We start from the raw sequence: 21,891 nt of genomic DNA on the forward strand, positions 1-21,891 counted from the left end.
GCCTCTACACGTGCTGCATTAGAATAATGTTGCTTATGTCTCTTGCTTCCTACCTTTCCCCCCCAGTTTGGAATGTTTCTTGAAGAAGGTACACATTCATTCAGTTGGGGCCTAGGGGGCATGAAATGAGTTGCCCTGCCTTGTTCAGTTTGTTAATTTGAAGTTAGGATAGTGTAATGAATACATCTATTTAAAGTTCCAAAAATCTGATAACTAGTTTAATGCTCATGTGTGCGCACATGCTTCTCTTGATCTCTTACCACTTGATGACTACTTGGCTGGATATGAGAGCAAGTTGCATCAAAAAGAACAAGGAGTTTTGTGGCACTTTAATGAAATTTGTTTTGGCATAAGCGGACTGCAGTCCACTTCATTAGATACATGGTGTTATCCTGAGTTGGGGAGAGGGATTGCAAACAGCGGGGTCAACTAGAAACAACATGCAGAAAAGGGTAGACAACGAAGGTTTTATAATTAACAGTGGAAATTCACAAAGCAGCTGCTGATAAACACAGACATCCTGTCATCAGTAAGCAAATACACTTAGTGTGCCAAAATATTTTTGTCTGTGTTCAGTCCAGAAGTGATCGCATTGAACCACATAGTGTATTATAATAAGTTGTTTCATATTGCCATGTCCCTTTTAGTTCCTTGACCTGGGATAACTAGTCAAAGGTCACTTACAGGGTGTCCTGGGAAGTTGACATTTTTCACCACTTTTGAATATTGCCATTTCTGATGCCAATTTTGCATCCTGTTGCTGTTGCTGCTGCTGCTGCTGCTGCTGCTGTTATACCCCGCCCATCTGACTGGGTTGCCCCAGCCACTCCAGGTGGCTTCCAACATAGATAAAAACAAAAAATTACACATTAAAGTAAGGAACTCTGTTAAGGGATGGAAGAATTGGCATCTTCAGGAGGCATTGGGCCGAAAGCCACATGTGCTTACACAGATAAGAGCATGTGCAACACAGATAAAACATAATATGCAAAGAATGTAATAAGATTTCCACCTGACTTTTTGGTAATGCAAAGAGAAAAGAAAGCCATAGATCTGGTGAGGCAACATATTCTGGATTTAGATTTCCACAAATTGTTTGCGGACTTTAATGTACATATAACATGTCTCCCCTCTACTCAAGACTGGATGTTGAAAGTTCTCTTCCACATACGTAACAAAACTTAATTATCCGAAGTGTAAAAGAGTGATTCCCTTAACAGGAATGAATACCTTTCCTTCTGCAGTTAGATCATGATGATTCAGAGGGCAGTTGACTTGGAGGAGCACTGGTTATCAGTGTGGACAGCCAGAGTGCTGAAGTGCAGTTCTGTATAGCTATCCAAGATAGAAATGTATGTATAGTAAAGTGGCTGAGATACAAAAAAAGGACTGGGGAGAAATGGTCTTCCTACTGACAGCCCAGACCCATCAAATCATATTTTATTTAGCCAGCTTCCTAGCTGCAGTCCTTTGCAGTCCTTTCTATTAAAAAGTAATGGGCCAAATCTCACATGGTTGACTGCCAATGTGATGAATATGGGGATGAAAGGAAGAGGATGGGGGGAAGCTGGAGGCTAAGTCTGAGTTAAAAGTACAGAGTTAAACTACAAATATTTGTAGCATTTCCTTTCCTTTGTGTAATGTACGATTGTTTGTTAGTATTGGTGTAGTGTAGAAGGTTGGGTGTCTTGTTTTTTATCATGTTTTTGAACACTTTATTATGCCCAGTTGATGGCCGTTGGCTAACTGAAAAAGACTGGGCAAGAAGTCGTGTGTCTAATTTTGGCTACCTGAGCATGGGTGAGGGGAAAACTGTAAAAATGCAAATTATGCATGAATGGAGGGGAGCCCTAGTACAAGTTGTATGACGGGAGACTGTCAGTATTTTGTAGATGGAAAAGAGTTGGAATGTGAAAAAGGAAATGTTTCATTCTGTCTGCAAGCATAGCATTAGTTTGGTTTGGAAAGAAGGCGACAGATATGACAATGATGATAAATTAAATTTTTTTACCACTCTTCATCTGAACAATATAGGGTGGTTCACAACATAAAAATACAAAATGAGAACACAAAATGCATAATAAAACAAAACAAAACAATTATACCCCACTCCCACAAACACTTTATAAAGGCCATAGAATGTTAATTAGCCCAAGGCATGGTGATAGAGAAACGGTTTTGCCTGACGCCTAAAGGTATGTAATGAAGGAGAATGATGAGACACAAGGAGAATGTGAGGGAAAGTTTTGGAAGTCAATACAGTGGTACCTTGGTTTACGAACGTAATCCATTCCAGAAGTCCGTTCTTAAACCAAGGTGTGCTTTCCCATAGCAGCGGGGGACTCACTTTACAAATGGAACACACTCAACAGGAAACGAAACATGTTCTTATTCCAAGGCAAAGTTCACAAACCAAAACACCTACTTCCGGGTTTGCAGCGTTCTTCATCCAAGTTGTTCATAAACTAAGCTGTTCTTAAACCAAGGTGCCACTGTACTATTCATGGCTTTTTATAGCACACAATTGTGCTCTTGTTTCTGCTTGTGTACAGTTTGCTTCTGTTCAGTTAAGTTGGAATTACTGAAACCCAAAGGCGCTTTCAGTTCCTGCGTGAAGTATATGGTACTTGAAATACAATATATAATTGACCACTAAACGAGCTTCCTTGCCAGAGGACGGGCAGATGTTTTCTCTTTATTTACTACTGTTAATGTTGAACTGCTCAATATATGTGGTTCCTAAGTGGTTTACAAAAGATGTTAAAAACCAAAATATGAGTACTTGCCACAAAATAAAGCAATGGAAAAGTTTCTGCACATTAGCAAAAACAAGAGAGTGTGGTAAATCTCCAGGGAAATCCTGCGTAAAAAGGGGTATGGGAAAGGAAGTACCGTTATCCCCTCCAAAAAACTGCACATGGAAAGATGTTCCACGGAGATGGCCCACTTCCTTAATGTCATTATGTGATATTTCACTGATTGTATCCTGAAGATCTTGATGATTGGCTTGGGATGTATAAGGGGAGGCAACAAGTCTCTAAATATTATTGTGTCTGTGAAGCTGGGCAGGGAATTTTCAGTCGTGTAAAATAACATGCCCACCATTTAAAATACTGTGTAGTTTAATTTAAGCTATTTAATTTAAAGGTGTCTTCACCATACTGTATTCAGCTCCTGCTGAAAACAATTCTTGTAAGCCTACCCAGATGCTTAGAAAGTTGAGGTGAATTTTAATTTGTTTTTTTGTTTTTTTGGTATTTTAACATTTTGCATGTTTCAAAGTATTGGAATTCCCCCCCCCCCTTGATTTTCTTGTTTTATCTTTTTGTGAACCACTTTGAGGTTTGTTTGTTTTTTAATCAAGCGGTGCATAGATTTTATGGAACAGAAATAGATAAAATACCATTCACCAGTTTTTTTTTTAAAAAACCACACACCTAACTGCTTTACAGTGTCTGTCTCAAAGTAGTTCAGAGCTTGATGACTTTCTCCTGGCCACTTAATGAGGTTCCTGATCAGCTGGCCTCTGCTCCTTACAACAGTTTATGATTCAAAATTTCATCAAGCGCACCACAATGAGTTCTTGAAGGAGTAAGAGTCCATAATATAGTGGTAACAACATGCTTCAGAATATTCGGGATCTCAAGTAGCGTGACTGGGGAAAACCTCCACATGCACTTTTTAAGAGCTGTTTGTGGACTACACAATTCAAGTCTAGCTTAACTCATTATAGGGACATCTCATATATTCACATGAACCCCAGGGAATAGCATATGTTCCAGTTCATATAAATAACAGGTACAAGAGAGGGGGCTTTTTTTAATGGCAGCCCTATCACTTTGGAGTTCCCTTCAGAGATGTGCAGCTGGGCCCCCTTTGGATGTGTTCAACCACATCGTACGTATTTGCCTGTTCCACACTGCCTTTATTGGAATCCAGATGCTGTCCTATATTTGATCCGTGGTGTTGTGTGGGATCGTTTCATAGCGTTGAATCCTAAGTTTTAAGTTGCTTTTACGATTTTAATTGTGAACAGGCTTAAAAGGGCCAAGGCCTTGAAAGGCAGCGTAAGAATAACTAAACAAATGAACAAAAGTGTTATGCTGCTTCCGGCAATTAACAGGGGAGCAAACTTGGGCCCCAGGTTATGGGTGCCCAGTGCCTATGACCTCATGACGTCATGTTGTGGTGTGACCTCATGCGCTCCCTCTGCCTCAGAACATAACTTCCGGTGGCACTGGAAGTCAGGTTCCAAGGTCTTGTGAGTTGCATCGGGGGTCCTGTGTTTGGGTGCTGAGCACCCACAACAAAAATTTTCTGGGTGCTCAGGCGCCCAGAGCCCCCTATAGTTGGTGCTCCTGGCAATTAGTCAGTTGTAGCTTATTATGTGCTAAGCATTATTATTTTTATATTCACACAGATTAAAGAGGCCGAGGCAAGAGCTGCCCTTGAAGAGGAAAAACGAAGACAACAGGTACCCACCAACTTAGTCTTCTCTTAAAATGCAGAAAACTCTAGGACTATAATCCTACATGTCGTTTGGGCTGCTTAAATTTCAGTGAAGGCAACTGAATGCAGAATGATGAGCTCACAAAATTCTAGTTACAGTACTATTGTACCATGCGTATAAAGTTTTAATATGCACTATTTTAAGACACAGTTGAAAAAAGATGACACCCCCCGCCTTTTTACCACATTTATTTTTTTAACTTTTTGCTTTCCTCCTATCCAGGCTGAGCTGGAGGCTTTTGAGAACAGGCTAAAAGGTCGTCGGAAGAACAAGAGAAAAAAGGACGAGGTTGAAGTTGAACTATCTGCATGGCAAAAATATAAGAACATGATTGTGTTGCCAGTATGTGGAGCTGCTGTCGTAATGTTTGCGTGGTTCATAGCCTACAATGACTAAACTATTCCATTTCAAAACACCTCAATATGATTATAGAAAGCTAACTGCTAAGATGCTGTGATATAAATTAGGATTTAATGTTCAGTTGTACAGGTAGCGACTGATTGGCATGTCAGTGGGGCCCACGTAAGGCCGCCCCACCCTGTTGAACCCTTTTTGTGATATTTTTGGGTCAGTTCGGGATTGGCACAATACAGTTGTGCACATATCGGACGCACCTGATATGGTTGCTGCCTGTAGTTCGTTATAATTTTCCTGTTCATTTAGAGAATGCTAGAACCAACCCCAGATCCTATACTTTGCTCCCAAATCAATTTAAAATATTGAGGTGACTCGATTGAAAGTTCTACAGTATAGTTGGTTGAACTATGCTAAGCAATTGTGCCTGATTATATTTTTAAAGTCTAATTTGAGAACCACTGAGTACCATTCTTGTCAATATCCATTTGTTTTGTTCCACGTGTGCACCAGATGAGCACTTGGTTTGTGTAGTCATTTTTAACCTCTTGGCAGGTGAAAGCAAGAAATGGATGGTTTGATACTGTCACAGATGACCATGCCTACTCTCTGTTGGAGGATGCTTGAAACTCTGATCCCGTAAGATGTAGTTCCTATAGCACACATGCACACTACAGCGCAGTCTTGCATGAAAAAGCACCCTTGTTTGGTTCAGATCATATGCAAGGACTGGGTTGTGAATCATGCTGTTATCTGAATAGAAGACAATGTTTTAATGTTTTCATCTTAGCTATATTAATGTGGGTCTTCAGAATTAAACCATAAAGCCGTTCTTGATGCTGAGCAGTTCTAGTCATACTTTGTCAAACGTATCTTTTAAAATACAATACGGGTGTTCTGTACCGCCAAGATACATTTTTTGTTGAATAACATATTTCTAAAGGGAAGTTGTCAGATTTTTCTCCAGGACCTCTTGCAAAACTGGTCATATGCAAGTTGTCGATTTTATTTACCTTTTATTTCAAGTTCTGTTTTTTGCTAGTAAAAAGAAAATAGTATTTAAGGATATTGCTCTCCCTCTGAAATGTAGCTTTCTCGAAGAAAATTTACATCAAATAAATTCGTAGCTGTGTTTGCTGTGTGTAAAGTGGCATTCACAATTTAGAAAACAGTGTATGTACATGTGGCAAGTTCATTATTAGTTCAGGTGTGCAGATAAGTAGAAAAATATGAAATGTTGTCTTAAGCAGATGCTCTCAGAGCTGGAATTTAAATAACAAATCAAGTAGCAAATGTCCTAGCTAACCTGTTCATTGTTTCTGTTTACAAATTGACACCCTTGCTTCCAACCCTTCAAAAGTCAACAATAAACTTTGCTCCTGAACTACTTTTGTATTTAATTATATAGTGACTATTGTCACATCAAATGAGGGAGTGCAAGATCTTCTGACTTGCTTGCTAGTGTTTAAAATGCTAAATAAATATTACTGATTATTAATTTCCTGTCTAAATTTGGTCTTTGTAAGAATTACCTAAATCCAAGCCCTGAATCTTGGGCAAACATCCCAGGTGAAGTCTGGTAGGAATGCCTTTTGGATACCTTCAGTTAATCTGAAATTGATATTTTCACATATTTCCAGCAGTGGGTCTTATCTACTTATGACGATTACACATAAGATAAATATATCTACTGTTCAGGGATATTTTGATCAGATGTATGCTGGCAGATTCTAAAACGTTCTTTGGAAAGGAAAACCACAAAATATTGTAACTTTGGACTTGTTATATTTACTAAAGAGTACAGTTATTTTTGTTTTTCCATTGATTTAAGAAAGTAACTTGAAGAAATCCATCCTGCAATTGTACATTTTAAGAATTCTAACTTGGTCAGTAGCTCACTTCCTAGCCACATGAATAATTGATACTAATATCACCTTAGGTTGTCAGATTTCACTTTTAGGATATGTTAGCATGAGTCATTTATTTTTGTACTGTTATAACAAAAAAGAGAAAATCCGTCTGTCAATGTAGATAAATAGTGTGAAAACTGATACCTGTTTGAGTCTTACTATGTATTATGTGTGTTAGTAAATCAGCATTCTCTTGGTTTGAATGTTGATGAGATTTGTTAGCTTCTCAACACAAATAACTGGAAAGATAAAAGGTTTTCGCTACTTCAGCACTTGTATTAAAACATTTGTCTTTGTTTATGTGTAAATGTACCTTCATTTGAAAGAGAGTTGCTCCTTTAATGTTTTGGATGTTCAGCTGAGTGGAAGATGAGAAAAGCAGGCACAATTTCGGTGTGGGGTAAGGCCTTCAGAATCACTTGCCATTTCTTGATATGAGAGGGGAGCATAGCACAATTAGCAGAGTTATATACTTTGCACGCAGAACATACCAGGTTCGGTCTCTGGCATCACCAGTTGGAAAGATCCCAATTTGCACAGATATGAAAGGCCACTTCCTGAGATTCTGGAGTGGCAGATTTTGAGGTTATGGCTACCACCAGGTCTTCCGCACCATGAAATAACATATTTTTGTACTGGGCATTCAGTTCAATATAGCATCTAGAAAATCTCAGCTTTTGATAATGTTTCTAAGCTACAGTATATGAATATAAAGTTCAGAGTTGAAAGTGTGTGAACAGTGCTGGTGAAATCATAGGAATTCTAGAGTTGGAAGGGACTACAAGGGCCACCTAGTCCAGCCCGCAGCAATCTTTTGCCCCATGTGGGGCTGGAATCCACAACCCTGAGATTAAGAGTCTTATGCTCTACTGACTGAGCTATGCTATCTTGGGGCGGTGGTGGTGAGCTGACTGGATAGTGTTCATTTAGATGGGGTTTCCCTTTTACAGAAGTAGCTCTTTTGCTTCTCAAGGCTAGCAGAATAAATTATATGAAAAGAAGTAAATATAAATGTGTTCATGTGTTTATAATTTTACACATCTCAGAATTCCGTTTTTCTAAATTTAGGAATCTCCTGTGTTAGAGCTGGATAAGCAGAAGCTAAGAGGAAATCAGTAGTCTTGCAGGTATCGTATTGTGTGTTTGCCAGTTGTATGTTTCACATACCCAAATAACAATAAAAGATAGGCCTGTGATGAGTTTTCAAGAAAGTGGGGGAGAGGGGTAGTAATTCACAGCACAGTAAGCATGGCCAATAGCCTAAACTGGAAAGAGAGCTCAGTCCAAATATTCCACATTAGTCCTAAATCCAACTTGGCTACCCCTATACTTACTTGTGACATCACTTTTTATTCAAAAACACTTAGAACTAAAGGCTGAATCGTTTAGGCTTATCTAGATTATTCAGTTTTTCATTCAGTAAACATGCAAATTTGCAGATTTTCCAGATGACTTTGCCTGTATTCACACTTTATTTCTTTATTGGAATTATTAGTCACTTTTGTTTACATAATGTAAAGAGTGACTTGCAATAAATATAATACAGAAATTTAATTAATATAAAGCTAAAACAAAGTAAAAGCTAAACACGCACACATATATAAGAACCCATTGAAAGAGGCTGTAGTGTATAAACTTCTCAAGTTAAAGGTGAAAAGCCTGGCTGAAAAGTAACATTTTTCTCTGACACCTGAAAATAGCCAGGGATGGTGCCAGGCATCCTTCCCTGGGGAGAGCATTCCGTAAGCAGGGAGCCACCATTGAAAAAGTTGTATTCCTGTGTTGCTACCTCTGGATAGAGTTTGGAGAGGGCAAACAGAATGCAAGATCCGGATTGTTTCATGTGGGGACAGGTTGTCCTTGAGGTATTGGGGCCCTGAGCCACCTAACACTTTATAAATCAAAACCAGCCTTTTGAATTGAGCCCAGAAACTACTTGGTAGGCAATACAGTCTTGCCAGAATTGGTTTTCTATGCTTAGACCGTCTTGCATTGTCCTCAGTCTGTCAAATGCTGCACCACCTGCAGTTTCTGAACCATCATCAAAGTTGGCCCAATGTTCAACACATGACAACAGGTTGGGCTGCCCCTGTCCAGATGAGTGTGCAGATTAGGTAAAGGTAAAGGGACCCCTGACTGTTAGGTCCAGTTGTGGACGACTCTGGGGTTGCGACTCATCTCGCTTTACTGGCCAAGGGAGCCGGCATACAGCTTCCGGGTCATGTGGCCAGCATGACTAAACCACTTCTGGCGAACCAGAGCAGCGCACGGAAACGCCGTTTATCTTCCCGCCGGAGCGGTACCTATTTATCTAGTTGCACTTTGACATGCTTTCGAACTACTAGGTTGGCAGCAGCAGGGACTGAGCAACGGGAGCTCACCCGTTGTGGGGATTCAAACCGCCAACCTTCTGATCAGCAAGCCCTAGGCTCTGTGGTTTAGAGCACAGCACCACCCGCTTCCACCAGCTAAAGTGGATGCAGGGCTTTTGCATCCTGGAAGCCACTTGAGCCTCAGATGACAGTAATGGATCCAGCAGTACACCCAAACTGCACACTTGCTACTAGAGAGGAAGTATAACCCCATTCAGAGTGGGGCAGTCTAGGGATCCACCCTCTTACAGTGCCTCAGTCATGTCTGGATTGAGCTTCAGTTTATTGGCTCTCATAAAGTCCACTATTGAGGAAAGACATTGTTTCAGCATTTCCACTGATGGCCACACCTGCAGATGGAAAGGAGAAGGAACAGCTGTGTGTCGTCAGCGTATTGCTGATAACATACTCCAAAACTCCAGCTGACACCACTTAGCAGTTTCATGTAGATGTTGTATATTGGTTATATATGCTTCAGCATTTTAACTTGACTCTCTTGTCCCAGCCAGAAGTTCAGGTCTCCTCTTCAGCTAATGAACCTCTTGCAATAGTAAGTATTTGAAATGTGATTATGCCAACTGTCTTCTTTACCTGTTGTTTACTGATGTATCATTCTCTCCCAATTGTGGATTCGGTGGTCAAGTATCTACTGGTTTAGGAACAGAACAGGGCCGCCCAGAAAACAAAGTAGTAGTTTGCACATTGTTGGAGTGTGCTAGATATGCAGAAGTATATGACTTTACAAACTAACAGAAAAACTCAGAAGGAGGCTGATAAGAAGCTGTGAGCTTCCAGGGTATCTGGCAGGAGTGAGGAACCCAGTGGCTGGAAGTTGTAGTTCGGCAATGTCAGAAGGCTAAAGGCTCCCCACACTTTAGAATCATAGAATTGTAGAGTTGGAAGGGACCCAAGGGTCATCTAGTCTAACCCTCTGCAATGTAGGAATCTCAGCTAAAGCATCCATGGTGTCATCTGCAAATTTGATGAACATTCCTTCAATTCCTTCGTCCAAATCGTTTTATAAAGATGAACAACAACAACAACAGGCCCAGGACAGAACCCTGCGGCACCCCACCTATCCCTTTTTTCCAGGATGATGAGGAACAGGATCAGTCAGAGAGAGCAACATATTGCAACATATATTTGGCAGGCCCCACCATATTTCTGTGCTGTCTCCTCAAAATAGGCTTGAGGCAGCTTTAAGAAAAATAGTCAAAACAGCATCTTGGTATAATATATTGCCATGGCAGTACTTGCCTCATTTACAAACATGTATTATAAAAGGCTCGGTTGTACAGTGGTACCTCTACTTACGAACTTAATTTGTTCCGGAGGTCCGTTCTTAACCTGAAACTGTTCTTAACTAGAAGCGTGCTTTCGCTAATGGGGGCTCTTGCTGCCGCTGCGCTGCTGGCACACGATTTCCGTTCTCATCCTGGGGCAAAGTTCTCAACTCGGGGTAACTCTTCCAGGTTAGCGGAGTTTGTAACCTGAAGCATTTGTAACCTGAGGCGTTTGTAACTCTAGGTACCACTGTATTTTGGAATGGCAAAGCATTGTAGTTTTGCCAGACAGTTGAAAGCTGGAGTACAGAACAATTAGAAAATTGTGAGGGTGGCACCAATAACCCCAGGTACAAAAGAGGCAGCATAGTCCAGGTAGAGGATGAATGCTTAATCGAAGGCCTACGGGGTATTAATGCTGATGGACCTGGTTATTTGTTTTGACTGAATTATCTGCCTTTTGATAGAATCCTAGAATACTGAATTATGGCATATTGTTTTGTAGTGGTTTTATATTGTGCCATTGTGCCCCATCCTAAGGTCGCTTGTTGATGAAGAGTGGGCTAAAAATATTTTAAATAAATGTGACTAACTTACTCTAAAATGGGGCTGGAGAATCCAGAGGTACAATTAAATAGAAATACTTTCCATTGGCAGAATTAAGTTGAAATTATAATGATTCTGTTAGAATTCCATGCCGCTTGTTTAAAAAAGAGAAAGACCTAAAAGACATTCTTTAATTTTGCTTTTTTTTCTTCCTGAAGAAGTAGTGGTGGACTTTAAATGTACAGTATTTGGATTTGTATGCCGTAAACGTTGAAGGTTTTAGTCTCTTTTAGAGAGTAATATCTCTGTGAAGGGAATTCCAGATAGTTGGCACCCACAAGGGTGGAGTGCATCATAAGGCAACCTGGGGAAGGCTTTTCCAGCTGTTCTTAATAGAACGGGTTAGTTCCTATGGGGGACATGTTTAAATATAGGGGGCTTGAGATGTAAAGGTGAAAAACAACACCTTGAATGGCCTGCCAATGCCAACATAGTGAAGTGATGACTGGGTGGTTTTTTTTAAAACTTCCCATTTATGGAGAGTTGAGCTTGGCAATGTCACATGGCTACACAAATTCCAAGCACTTTGTGGTTTTAATTGGTGACATCAGTATTAGAAAATGCTACTCCCTTCCCCAGTATGCTTTAAAGTTATATTGGTTAATGTTCCTACCAAAAAAAAAGTGATTACAACATAATTTATTAATACACGTTGTTTGTTATTGGTTATCTGGAGCCAGAAATACAATTGCATTCTACCTGTAAAGTAGCTGTGTTGGTTCGGTTCCAATTCGATGAGCCCAGGAAATTGAATATCTTTTAAATGTGGGTGCTTCTGAAAAATAAATAAAATGGTACATTAATAAGTCATCCTGTGTTTTACAGCTGGTGTTGCAGTAGAGCTCAAAGGTCAGAACAGTGTATTATCCCACTACAACCATAGGAGGCATTATTTACTTGGGAGCATGGGAATGTCCTGGCTTTGGGTGCATGCAAAGAAGTTATCACTGTAATGCCAGAAGTGATGTGCAGTATGAGTACTGAGTCAGTAACACTACTACAGTATCTACTGTGACCACAACATTCTTCCTGTACTTTCTGTTGTCTCCTTCTCCTATGACTCATTCATTGTAGGTAAGCAGAGCATGTAGACAGTGACTACAGTGGTACCTCGGGTTACATATGCTTCAGGTTACAGACTCCGCTAACCCAGAAATAGTACCTCACGTTAAGAACTGCTTCAGGATGAGAACAGAAATCGTGCTCCAGCGGCGCGGCGGCAGCAGGAGGCCCCATTAGCTAAAGTGGTGCTTCAGGTTAAGAACAGTTTCAGGTTAAGAACGGACCTCTGGAACGAATTAAGTACTTAACCCGAGGTACCACTTTATAGGGTGTTCATTTGACTCCTCCAAGGTAGACTGTGCAGCACCTATATTGACTGGTGTGTATGTGTCTTGATTTGTTTGGGCTAGCTGCTGTATTGGTGTTGGGTCATATCCATAGCTAACTACATTTCAAGTGTTATAATTCCAAAGAGCATACTCATAATCTAAAAACAGTTGTTTTAGAAACCAAATCTTTTTTTTTTTTCATGGTTTGAAGGCCATGTTTGGATCCTTTACAGGTTGCATGTGCCCTGCAGACTAGCTGTTTCCCAACCCTGAGATCCAATATGGTGGCTGTGAACTCTCAAGCCCTTGCTTTATACAGCCATGTAACTCACTGTATGCCAAATTATCTAAGGATTACATGCTGGTTAGAATTATAAAATGGTCAACACTGCTCCATATGGGGTTTATAGAAGAGCAAAGTGAACAAGATGGATAATCCAGAAGTCATCTCAGATTACTAAAGCGCTTCCTCCTGTTAAGTGTTATCCTGTACAATTGCAGTTCTTGACATTTTTGTCAACAGTTCTGACAGGGAAGAAAAACGATGCAGAGAATAATGTCAGAAACTATGTTAATAAATGACATTTTTTCCCCATGAGCATTTTCAAAGTCAATATTTATCCTTCTCTTAAGGAGTCTCCAAAGGACACAAAGAATCGTTCAAGATTAATGTGGCTGATTTTCCCTGTGGAACTATATTGTAAAAGGGGACAGATCCTTATTCTCCATGTCATATTGAAGACTACCACTGTACCTTTTAAAATTTGGGGTAGGAGCTGGGTCACTACAGTAAGATGCCCCATTCATGAGTGTATGTTCTCTAAGAGGCGTGAAGAAACAGGCATGCCACTTCAGATTTTAATATTATAGCACAGTTGAAATCAGGGGTACCAACTTAAATAAAATAGGGGAGACAAGTAAGCCCTGCCCTGCATAATCGGATCACATGACGCGGTGCACAGACACAATTTGAATGGCAATGCCCTTCAACTTTGGGGCCCCCCGCCCCCTCAAATGTTTTATTGGCAGGGGGTTAAATACCCCTTGGCCCCTAGGAGTTGGCTCCTATGGTTACAATGTTCAAATTTTCACTCTTAGATATATTCAAGATTACATTGCAATACAGGCAACCCACAGTTTACGCAGGGGTTACGTTCCAAGGCATGGCCTGTTTAAGTGAAATCACGTAAATTTGAAACTCCATTGAAAAAGCCTGCAAACACTCCATTCCGCCTCTTTTTGTGATGTTTCCGGGTTACTTCCAGGTTCAGTGTGATGCATAATTAGACATGCCTAAAATGGTTGCTGCCTGTACTGCAATGTAACTTTAAAAGCATTTGAAATGTTTATTAGAGTCGTTTCCTGATGCCATGAATGGGTTGGCATTGTCTCGTCGTGTGACGGAGGCAGGAGAGCAAAGAACTCTGGGAGGCAGGTGCGGTCACTCCTCAGTTTTTTCTTTCATACAACCATAATAATGCAAGGTTGAAACAGTTGTCGTATGTGCCTTTGGCCTGTATACCTTCTGTATTATTATTTTATTTTTTTTAAGAAATATTTATTAAGATTTTACAAAAACAAATATACAAAAACACATAATAAAAGAAAAAAAGAGATAAAAATAAACACCCAGAAAAAATAAGAAAAATTTAAAAGAATTCTTCTTCATAACTTAAAACTCATTTGCTTGTTTCTTTGACCTCCTCACACCTCCCCTTCTTGTATTCCCATTTAAATAATCAAATCAGCAAATCCTTACCCTCTTTCATTTATCTTATCGCTATAACTTAACATTTTATAACTCTGTATTTTCATCCATTATCAATTCATTTTTGCATATTCTTATTAACTTTGTTGCTAATACCACTTATTTCCAATCCAACATCATTTTAATTATGTTTTTACCTATTTATAACCCTTTTTCCATATTCTCTTAAAGCATTACAGCTGGAAACCACTAAATTTCTATCCAACATCATTCTAACATTCATTGATTTTACAATATTTCTGTAGATAGTCTTTAAATTTCTTCCAATCCTCTTCCACCGACTCTTCTCCCTGGTCTCGGATTCTGCCAGTCATTTCCGCCAATTCCATATAATCCGTCACCTTCATCTGCCATTCTTCCAAAGTGGGTAAATCTTGTGTCTTCCAATACTTTGCAATAAGTATTCTTGCTGCTGTTGTAGCGTACATAAAAAAAGTTCTGTCCTTCTTTGGCACCAATTGGCCGACAATGCCCAGAAGGAAGGCCTCTGGTTTCTTCAGGAAGGTATATTTAAATACCTTTTTCATTTCATTATATATCATCTCCCAGAAAGCCTTGATTCTTGGGCACGTCCACCAAAGGTGAAAGAATGTACCTTCAGTTTCTTTACATTTCCAACATTTATTATCGGGCAAATGATATATTTTTGCAAGCTTGACTGGGGTCATGTACCACCTGTATATCATTTTCATAATATTCTCTCTTAAGGCATTACATGCCGTAAATTTCATACCTGTGATCCACATCTGTTCCCAGTCAGCAAACATAATGTTATGTCCAACATCTTGTGCCCATTTAATCATAGCAGATTTCACCGTTTCATCCTGTGTGTTCCATTTCAACAGCAAGTTATACATCCTTGACAAAATCTTAGTTTTGGGTTCTAACAGTTCTGTTTCTAATTTTGATTTTTCCACCTGGAAGCCAATTTTCTTGTCCAAATTATATGCCTCCATTATCTGATAATAATGAAGCCAATCTCGCACTTTGTTTTTTAGTTTCTCAAAACTCTGCAGTTTTAGTCTATCTCCCTCTTGTTCCAAAATTTCCCAATATTTCGGCCATTTGGCCTCCATATTGAGCTTTTTCTGGGCTTTTGCTTCCATTGGTGACAGCCACCTTGGGGTTTTATTTTCCAATAAATCCTTATATCTTATCCAAACATTAAACAATGCTTTCCTGACAATATGGTTTTTAAATGCTTTATGTGCTTTAACCTTGTCGTACCACAAATATGCATGCCACCCAAAGACATTGTTAAAACCTTCTAAATACAGAATGTCTGTGTTCTCAAGAAGCAGCCAGTCTTTCAACCAGCAGAATGCTGCTGATTCATAGTAAAGTTTAAAGTCTGGCAGGGCCAATCCACCCCTTTCCTTTGCATCAGTTAATATCTTAAATTTTATTCTGGGCTTCTTGCCCTGCCAGACAAATCTAGAGATATCTTTCTGCCACTTCTTGAAACAATCCATCTTGTCCACAATTTGCAGTGTTTGAAACAAAAACAGCATTCTAGGCAATACATTCATCTTTATAGCTGCAATTCGACCCAACAAGGAAAGCTTCAAATTTGACCAAATTTCTAAGTCTTTTTTCACTTCCGTCCAACATTTTTCATAATTATCTTTAAATAAGTTCCCATTTTTTGCTGTCATGTTAATCCCCAAGTATTTCACTTTCTTGACCACAGTCTCATTCTGAAACCTCTCTCTTTCAATCGGTGTTAAATTTTTCTCTAAAACCTTAGTTTTTGACTTGTTCAGTTTGAATCCTGCCACTTGACCAAATTCTTGAATTAGTTCTAAAACCCTTTTAGTACTAGATTCTGGCTCCTGTAACGTCAGTACTAAATCATCTGCAAATGCTCTCAATTTGTACTGTTTAGCTCCGACCTGTATACCTTTAACCAACCGGTCCCTTCTAATCATATTCAGCAAAACCTCCAGGACCGATATAAAAAGCAATGGGGAGATTGGGCACCCCTGTCGTGTCCCTTTTTCTATCCTGAATTCTTCCGTCACCACATTATTTACAATTAGTTTAGCCTTTTGTTCAGAATATATTGCACCTATACCATTTTCAAAACCTTGGCCTACCCCCATCCCCTGTAGGTTCTTTTTCATAAAACTCCAAGAGATATTATCAAAAGCTTTCTCCGCGTCCACAAATATCAGAACTGCTTTAGTGTTTATATTCACTTCTAGTTTTTCCAAAATATCAATTATGTTCCTCAAATTATCAGACAAATGACTTCCCGGGAGAAAGCCCGCTTGATCTTTTTGGATCTCTTCCATCAATACCTTTTATACCTTCTGTATTATTGTCACGTTGTGTAGCTAGTTCATAGTGATGCTTCTGAGAAGTCATCTCATTTGCAGGAGGGTGCTAGTCATGAGAGATTTGGACCTATACTTCTGCCTGCCTATCCAGCATTTCATTGGTAAAGGGACCTCTGACCATTAGGTCCAGTCGTGACTGACTCTGGGGTTGCGGCGCTCATCTCGCTTTATTGGCTGAGGGAGCCGGTGTACAGCTTCCAGGTCATGTGGCAAGCATGACTAAGCCGCTTCTGGCGAACCAGAGCAGCGCACGGAAACGCCGTTTACCTTCCTGCTGGAGCGGTACCTATTTATCTACTTGCACTTTGACGTGCTTTCGAACTGCTATGTTGGCAGGAGCAGGGACCGAGCAACGGGAGCTCACCCCGTCGTGGGGATTCGAACCGCCGACCTTCTGATCAGCAAGTCCTAGGCTTTGTGGTTTAACCCACAGTGCCACCCGCATCCATTTCATTGGTACTTGCTGCCTAATTCAGTAGACAAAAGGCAAAACGTTCCCAAAGCATAGGGAGCTACATATGGTCTTTCACATATGCACAAATAACCCAAACACTAAGATCTTCCACTGGGACGCAGTGCCACCACCATTGTCATAGGCTAAGAAGGCAGCAGAAGTCTTGCTCATCTGTGGCACTGTGGTTGCATAACTTTATCCTGAATGAGACTCACCTAGTGCCCACTGCATTATATTTTAAGACACTGGAATTTATTTATGCTTCAGTCACCGTTTCAGTTTGTACTGTTTATTATTTATTTGTTACTTTTAAGTGGCCTATTGTTTTGTTTTGTTTTGAAGAGCGCCAATGACTGCGGCCTAAATATTATGAAGAGTGGCATACAGATACCTTAAACAAATGCATACTCATACTAAACTTTGGATTTAATTTGTGGTACGTCTGTCAAAGAAGTTGTCAGCCACTGTTTTAATCCCATTTGAACTGAGTGCGCAATATGTGCAGGCACTAACTCCTAAGCATCCTAGACCTATTCAACCCCAATAGCACGGATAGCAACCCCAATAGCATTCCCCAATAGTGAAATGGAGTGTTTGCAGGCATTTTCAATGGAGTTTCAAATTTATGTGATTTCACTTAAACACGCGATGCCTTGGAACGTAACCCCTGTGTAAGTTGTTGGTTGCCTGTATTGCAATGTAATCTTGAATATATCTAAGAGTGAACATTTGAACATTGTAACCATAGGAGTCAACTCGGATAGCAACCCCAATAGCAAAGAATTTACTGTGGGGAAGAAAGCTGTGTGGTCCGAAACGTTGTGCTCCCAGCTCTTCCAAAAGTGTCAGTAAGCAAGAAAAGGTGTGGATTTTATGCGATTGTTAGGAACCTACAGAGAACTTTAAAAGCGACAATCAAAAACCATGAACAGGCCTCACTTTGTAGTTCCATCTCCTTATGGTCCGTGAGATCTATCCACTACCTGCGTTCAGAGTATTTTCTCTGCTGCAGCTAAAATCGGAGGCAGCGGCATTCCACCACGGGAGCTGGCTTTTAGAAAGAAAGAAAACTTTTGTTGAAAGAGATTTATATAAGCCTCGCCACGTCCAACTCGTACTAAGTACAACTTAATACTGTTTCATAAGGAGAAGGGGGTGCTGCTGGGCAGGAGGGTATTGAGGAAAGAGTCGTCTCTTTCCGCAGGGTCGCCGGTGGACGAAGGAACAGACAGCTCTCGACAGGCTAGCCGGAGCGAAACTCCTGCTTTCCTGGCGCCGGTGCTTCGAGGTTCAACTTGGCGACTGAAGACGCCCAAGGCGCGCAGCAGGTAGGCGGCAAAGGTGCGAGGGACAGAGGCAGCGAGAGCCACGTCGCTTTTAAGGCTGATCTGTGACAGCCTCCTGCTCTCCTTTCGCGGGGTCTCTTTTGGGGTGCGGGTGGGTGCAGCTCTCCATCTCCGCGCGCCCTTTCTCATCCTTTGCGCCTTTGGCACAGGTTCCCCGGACTCTCCTCTTCCTCCGAAGCTGGCTGCTTTGCCGAAAGAGAAGGGGCGGGCGGGGGGGGGGGCGATGGGTGGCTTTCTCCTGGAGTTGATTCCGATCATCGTGGGGAGGGGTTGGGTGTGGATTGCTGAACCGACAAAATGCCGAGCCACCCCCACTCGGAAGGAGCCTGCCTGCCTGTCTACCTACCGTGGGGGCACTCCGCAGCCGTGACGGTGCGCTTTGCAGCCAAGGCGCCCAGAGAAGACCCGTAGCCAGGGAAGGTGGCGAAGGAGCCGGAGCATGTTGGCCCTGCAGCCGCTCCCTCCGGAAGAAGAGCGCTACCGGCAAGTCCTTGCCAATCAGCGGGTAAGAGGAACGCTTTGGCCACTTGGCGCAGCCCGAGCCCGACGCTGTAGATGGAGGCAGGCAGCCGGGGAAGGAAAACCCTCCTAGAAAAATGCTAGGATCGCAGCCTCGCGCGCTCTGCTGGTGCGCGTACGCGGCAGCGGATGGAAAGGCTCTCCCGGTAGAGCCTAGCCTGAAGCGATGCCCTTTTACTACTACTGCTTATTTGTGTCTTTCTCTTTTTAAACATCGCGGGTAAGTTTCTCGCATCTTTGGAGCCGCTCTGACCCCAGGTCAACACGTAACGGTGGATTTCCTCCACTCACTCTCAATTATGCCCAGAGTGGGGTTTTTAACCGGGTGTGTGGGGATTGTAGATTATAGAAGCGGGACTTGTCCCAGATTAAATAAAGATGGCCTTTTGCGCTTTCACACGGTGCAACTGAAGCGCGCGCTTAAAAATTGAAGTGTGAATGCAACGCTGACTGCATGTAGTACTAAAGCTCACTAAGATTGGACGCAGCTTCCTGGAAAGTGGACGCTCGCAGGAAGCCGGAGTTTGCTGCCCGGTAATGTTTGGAATGGGCCCGTGAGAGGAGGAAGAAGAAAGCGATTTTCCATGGGAGTTATTTGCCTAGAAACGCGCTTTCCCCTAGCCAATCTCTAATTTGAAGCGAGAGGTTACCGTGCCAGTTGCTGGAGACATTATTTATCTTGACTCTGCGAATAAACGCCAAACGCTTGCAAACTAAACAAATATTAATTAATCAGTAGCCTAACGGGAAGTGGTTTCTCTGCGTCGTCCTGTACTTATCCCTAGTTGGTGCGTCTGCCAGTCCATCTAAACACACACACACTCAAGCACACGGGTAGGAGGCCTTTAGGGCGCGTTTAAGTATCCAGAAATGACACGGGGCGGTGGTGTAGCCGGCTAGAAGCCGCAATTGGTTCCCGATTCCCCCTCCGTCCTTTCGCTTCTCGTGGGCAGGCAAGTGGCCGCGCGTCTTTTGGTGGTGCTGAAACCAGCAAGCCACCAGGAGGTCCAGTTATTAGCCAAAGCAGTTGGGCAGGTCGCTGTTGGAAAGCTGCGGTCCCTAGGTACGTCTGTCCTGCTACAGCAGTTGCAAACATGGATAGCCTGGTCTGGGAAAAGCATGGGGAGAAATACGAAACAAATTGATTTTTTACTGTGTCACGGTGAAGTCTCTGGACAAAGTAGCGCCTGCAACAGGTTTGCGCGTTGCGCCCCGGGCTGCGCGGGAGCGGCTGGGACTGCCTTAGGAAAGGGGGACGGGTTTTAAGGAGAATTTTGTTTACTAATTTGCTGGTTGTAGACAGGAGCCGTGGTGACTGGATTCTTCCTTTCTTCAGTGGGACAAAGAGATCAGAACAAAACCGATCTGTCACCTGAGTTAGTTTTTGCTCGTTCTTCGTCTCCAATTCACTTAATTCTTTGGGAGGACTGATCCGCTGAGATACTTGGCTTTTCTTTTGTAGCGTTGTCTTTCCAAACTCGACCTTTTCTCTCCGAAACCTTCATCCGCAGTGAGCGTGGATCCAGGGTTTAACAAAGCAAAGGGGTTATCGTGTCCCCTATTTCCGTAGCGCCTTCAGAATACAAAGTGATTTATGTAAGTCTTGTGTCAGTCCGCTTTTTCTTCTCTCTTTCCAATAGAGAGTCAGCAACAAGGGTAATTCCTAATTTCCTAAGAGGTGAACAGTTACACGTAGCAAAGCAAACTAAAGCGGAAAATGGGTGAGTTTGTTAGCGCTTGTTTTCACGCAGCCGCTTATGTCCAATTAAGTTGGCAACAGATAGTTCCCGATCAATACCTTAAACCTCATAGGTTGGAAAGGACCTGCAAAGCACCACCTGGTTTTGACATTTAACTGCTTCCAATCACAGTACACTAGTCAAACAGCAATGCTTAAAAACACTCCTGAACCACAAAGGACCTTAAAGAAATATGGTACAATGCAGGCTTCTTCAGTTCCACAGAGTTTGGTGAGGTTTGCACTTAAGTAAGGGATAAATCCTATTCAGTTACATGGGAGTAAGTTCCACTGATCTCAATGGCATTTTCTTTTGAGGAGACAAGTATAAGCTTGCACGGAAAGTATGCTCAGGCCACATACTTACTGCCGCTTCCCTGCATTTGACTGAAGTTTTAGGTCCTCTTACAAACAAGTGGTTTCTTCAGATACCCAAATAACGCTTGGATCCACAACTCTTCAAACAATCTGGTCTAACCAACTTCAGTGACAATTAATCTTCATCAAATCTATACAGCTTTATGAGTTTGTGGGTGCCAGACTCCCATAGTCCTAGCAAGTGTTAAAGGCTAATCAAGCCAGGCTAGCTTCCTGATGAGGTAATCGCCTGGGTGATCCGGCCATTGAGACAACAGAGGAAAGGGGGCTCTGTGCCAGATGGCAACTGGGTAGGGGCCCTTCTTTAGTTAGAAGGACAAAGCCTGAGTTGGAGGGCAGAGTTTGCTGTGATGTGACCTAGAGGAAAAAGCTGCAGGTTGGAAAGGCAGAGAGAATCGTGGCTGATTTCTGCTTGAATCCAAGGTTGCAGCTATGGGAGGAACAAGACCCTTTCGGGTGCTAATGTTGTCAGCCCCTCCATCATTGGCTCAGGTTGTATATACAGTGGTACTTCGGGTAATTCGTTCCAGAGGTCTGTTCTTAACCTGGAACTGTTCTTAACCTGAAGGACCACTTTAGCTAATGGGGCCTCCCGCTGCCACCAGAGCACGATTTCTGTTCTCATCCTGAAGCAAAGTTATTAACCCGAGGTACTATTTCTGGGTTAGCGGAGTCTGTAACCTGAAGCATATGTAACCCGAGGTACCACTGTATGTGTAAATGAACTGTAAAATACAGAGACCACAGTCACTGCTGTGCCTCATTCACAAAAGGAAACACCAACCCTGGGTGAGTGCCTGGAACCCCGGAATCTCTCATTGCTCAGAGATTGGGGTGGTGTGCAACAATACTTTTGGTCCGTCTGGGGACACTGCATAGCACGCATAACAGATCCAGATGCTATAATGTTTATGGCAGCAGCAGCAGCAGTACTTGTATAACTGATTTTTCCCATGAAGATATGTTAATATTTATAGGTAAGA

The 21,891-nt window shown here is 41.8% G+C and overlaps 2 protein-coding genes and 1 long non-coding RNA gene across 10 annotated transcripts in view; 2 read left to right on the top strand and 1 right to left on the bottom strand.

Annotated features, from left to right (window-relative positions):
* The window catches only part of NFXL1 (nuclear transcription factor, X-box binding like 1), a 78,993-nt gene extending 71,923 nt beyond the window's left edge, over positions 1-7,070 (top strand). For all 5 annotated transcript variants that reach the window (XM_083630199.1, XM_083630196.1, XM_083630197.1 and 2 more), the window contains 2 exons: positions 4,421-4,474; positions 4,733-7,070. In XM_083630199.1, coding sequence (XP_083486325.1) covers positions 4,421-4,474; positions 4,733-4,906 — 228 coding nt within the window. In that variant the 3' untranslated portion in view covers positions 4,907-7,070. The remainder of the gene's footprint in view (positions 1-4,420; positions 4,475-4,732) is intronic.
* Positions 7,071-8,355: 1,285 nt separating this feature from the next.
* On the bottom strand, positions 8,356-17,974 carry LOC310770365. The gene is made up of 3 exons (XR_014552114.1): positions 17,822-17,974; positions 11,735-11,810; positions 8,356-9,496 (listed from the first exon to the last, which is right to left on the bottom strand). It is a non-coding gene; the product is annotated as an uncharacterized lncRNA (long non-coding RNA).
* Positions 17,975-18,073: 99 nt separating this feature from the next.
* Positions 18,074-21,891, top strand: part of CORIN (corin, serine peptidase) — a 109,724-nt gene continuing 105,906 nt past the window's right edge. Inside the window, exon 1 of one of the 4 annotated variants that reach the window (XM_083630172.1) lies at positions 18,074-18,255. Coding sequence is in view for 1 of the 4 variants with exons in the window: in XM_083630171.1 (XP_083486297.1) it covers positions 18,713-18,778 (66 nt within the window). In the remaining 3 variants the exon portion in view is untranslated. Of the gene's footprint in view, positions 18,256-18,497; positions 18,779-18,829; positions 19,013-19,645; positions 19,856-21,891 lie in introns of those variants that run through there. The other 3 variants (XM_083630171.1, XM_083630175.1, XM_083630173.1) reach the window with 3 other exon arrangements.

The sequence above is a fragment of the Podarcis filfolensis genome, assembly GCF_964270895.1.
Source record: "Podarcis filfolensis genome assembly, chromosome: 9".
Lineage (NCBI taxonomy): Eukaryota > Metazoa > Chordata > Lepidosauria > Squamata > Lacertidae > Podarcis > Podarcis filfolensis.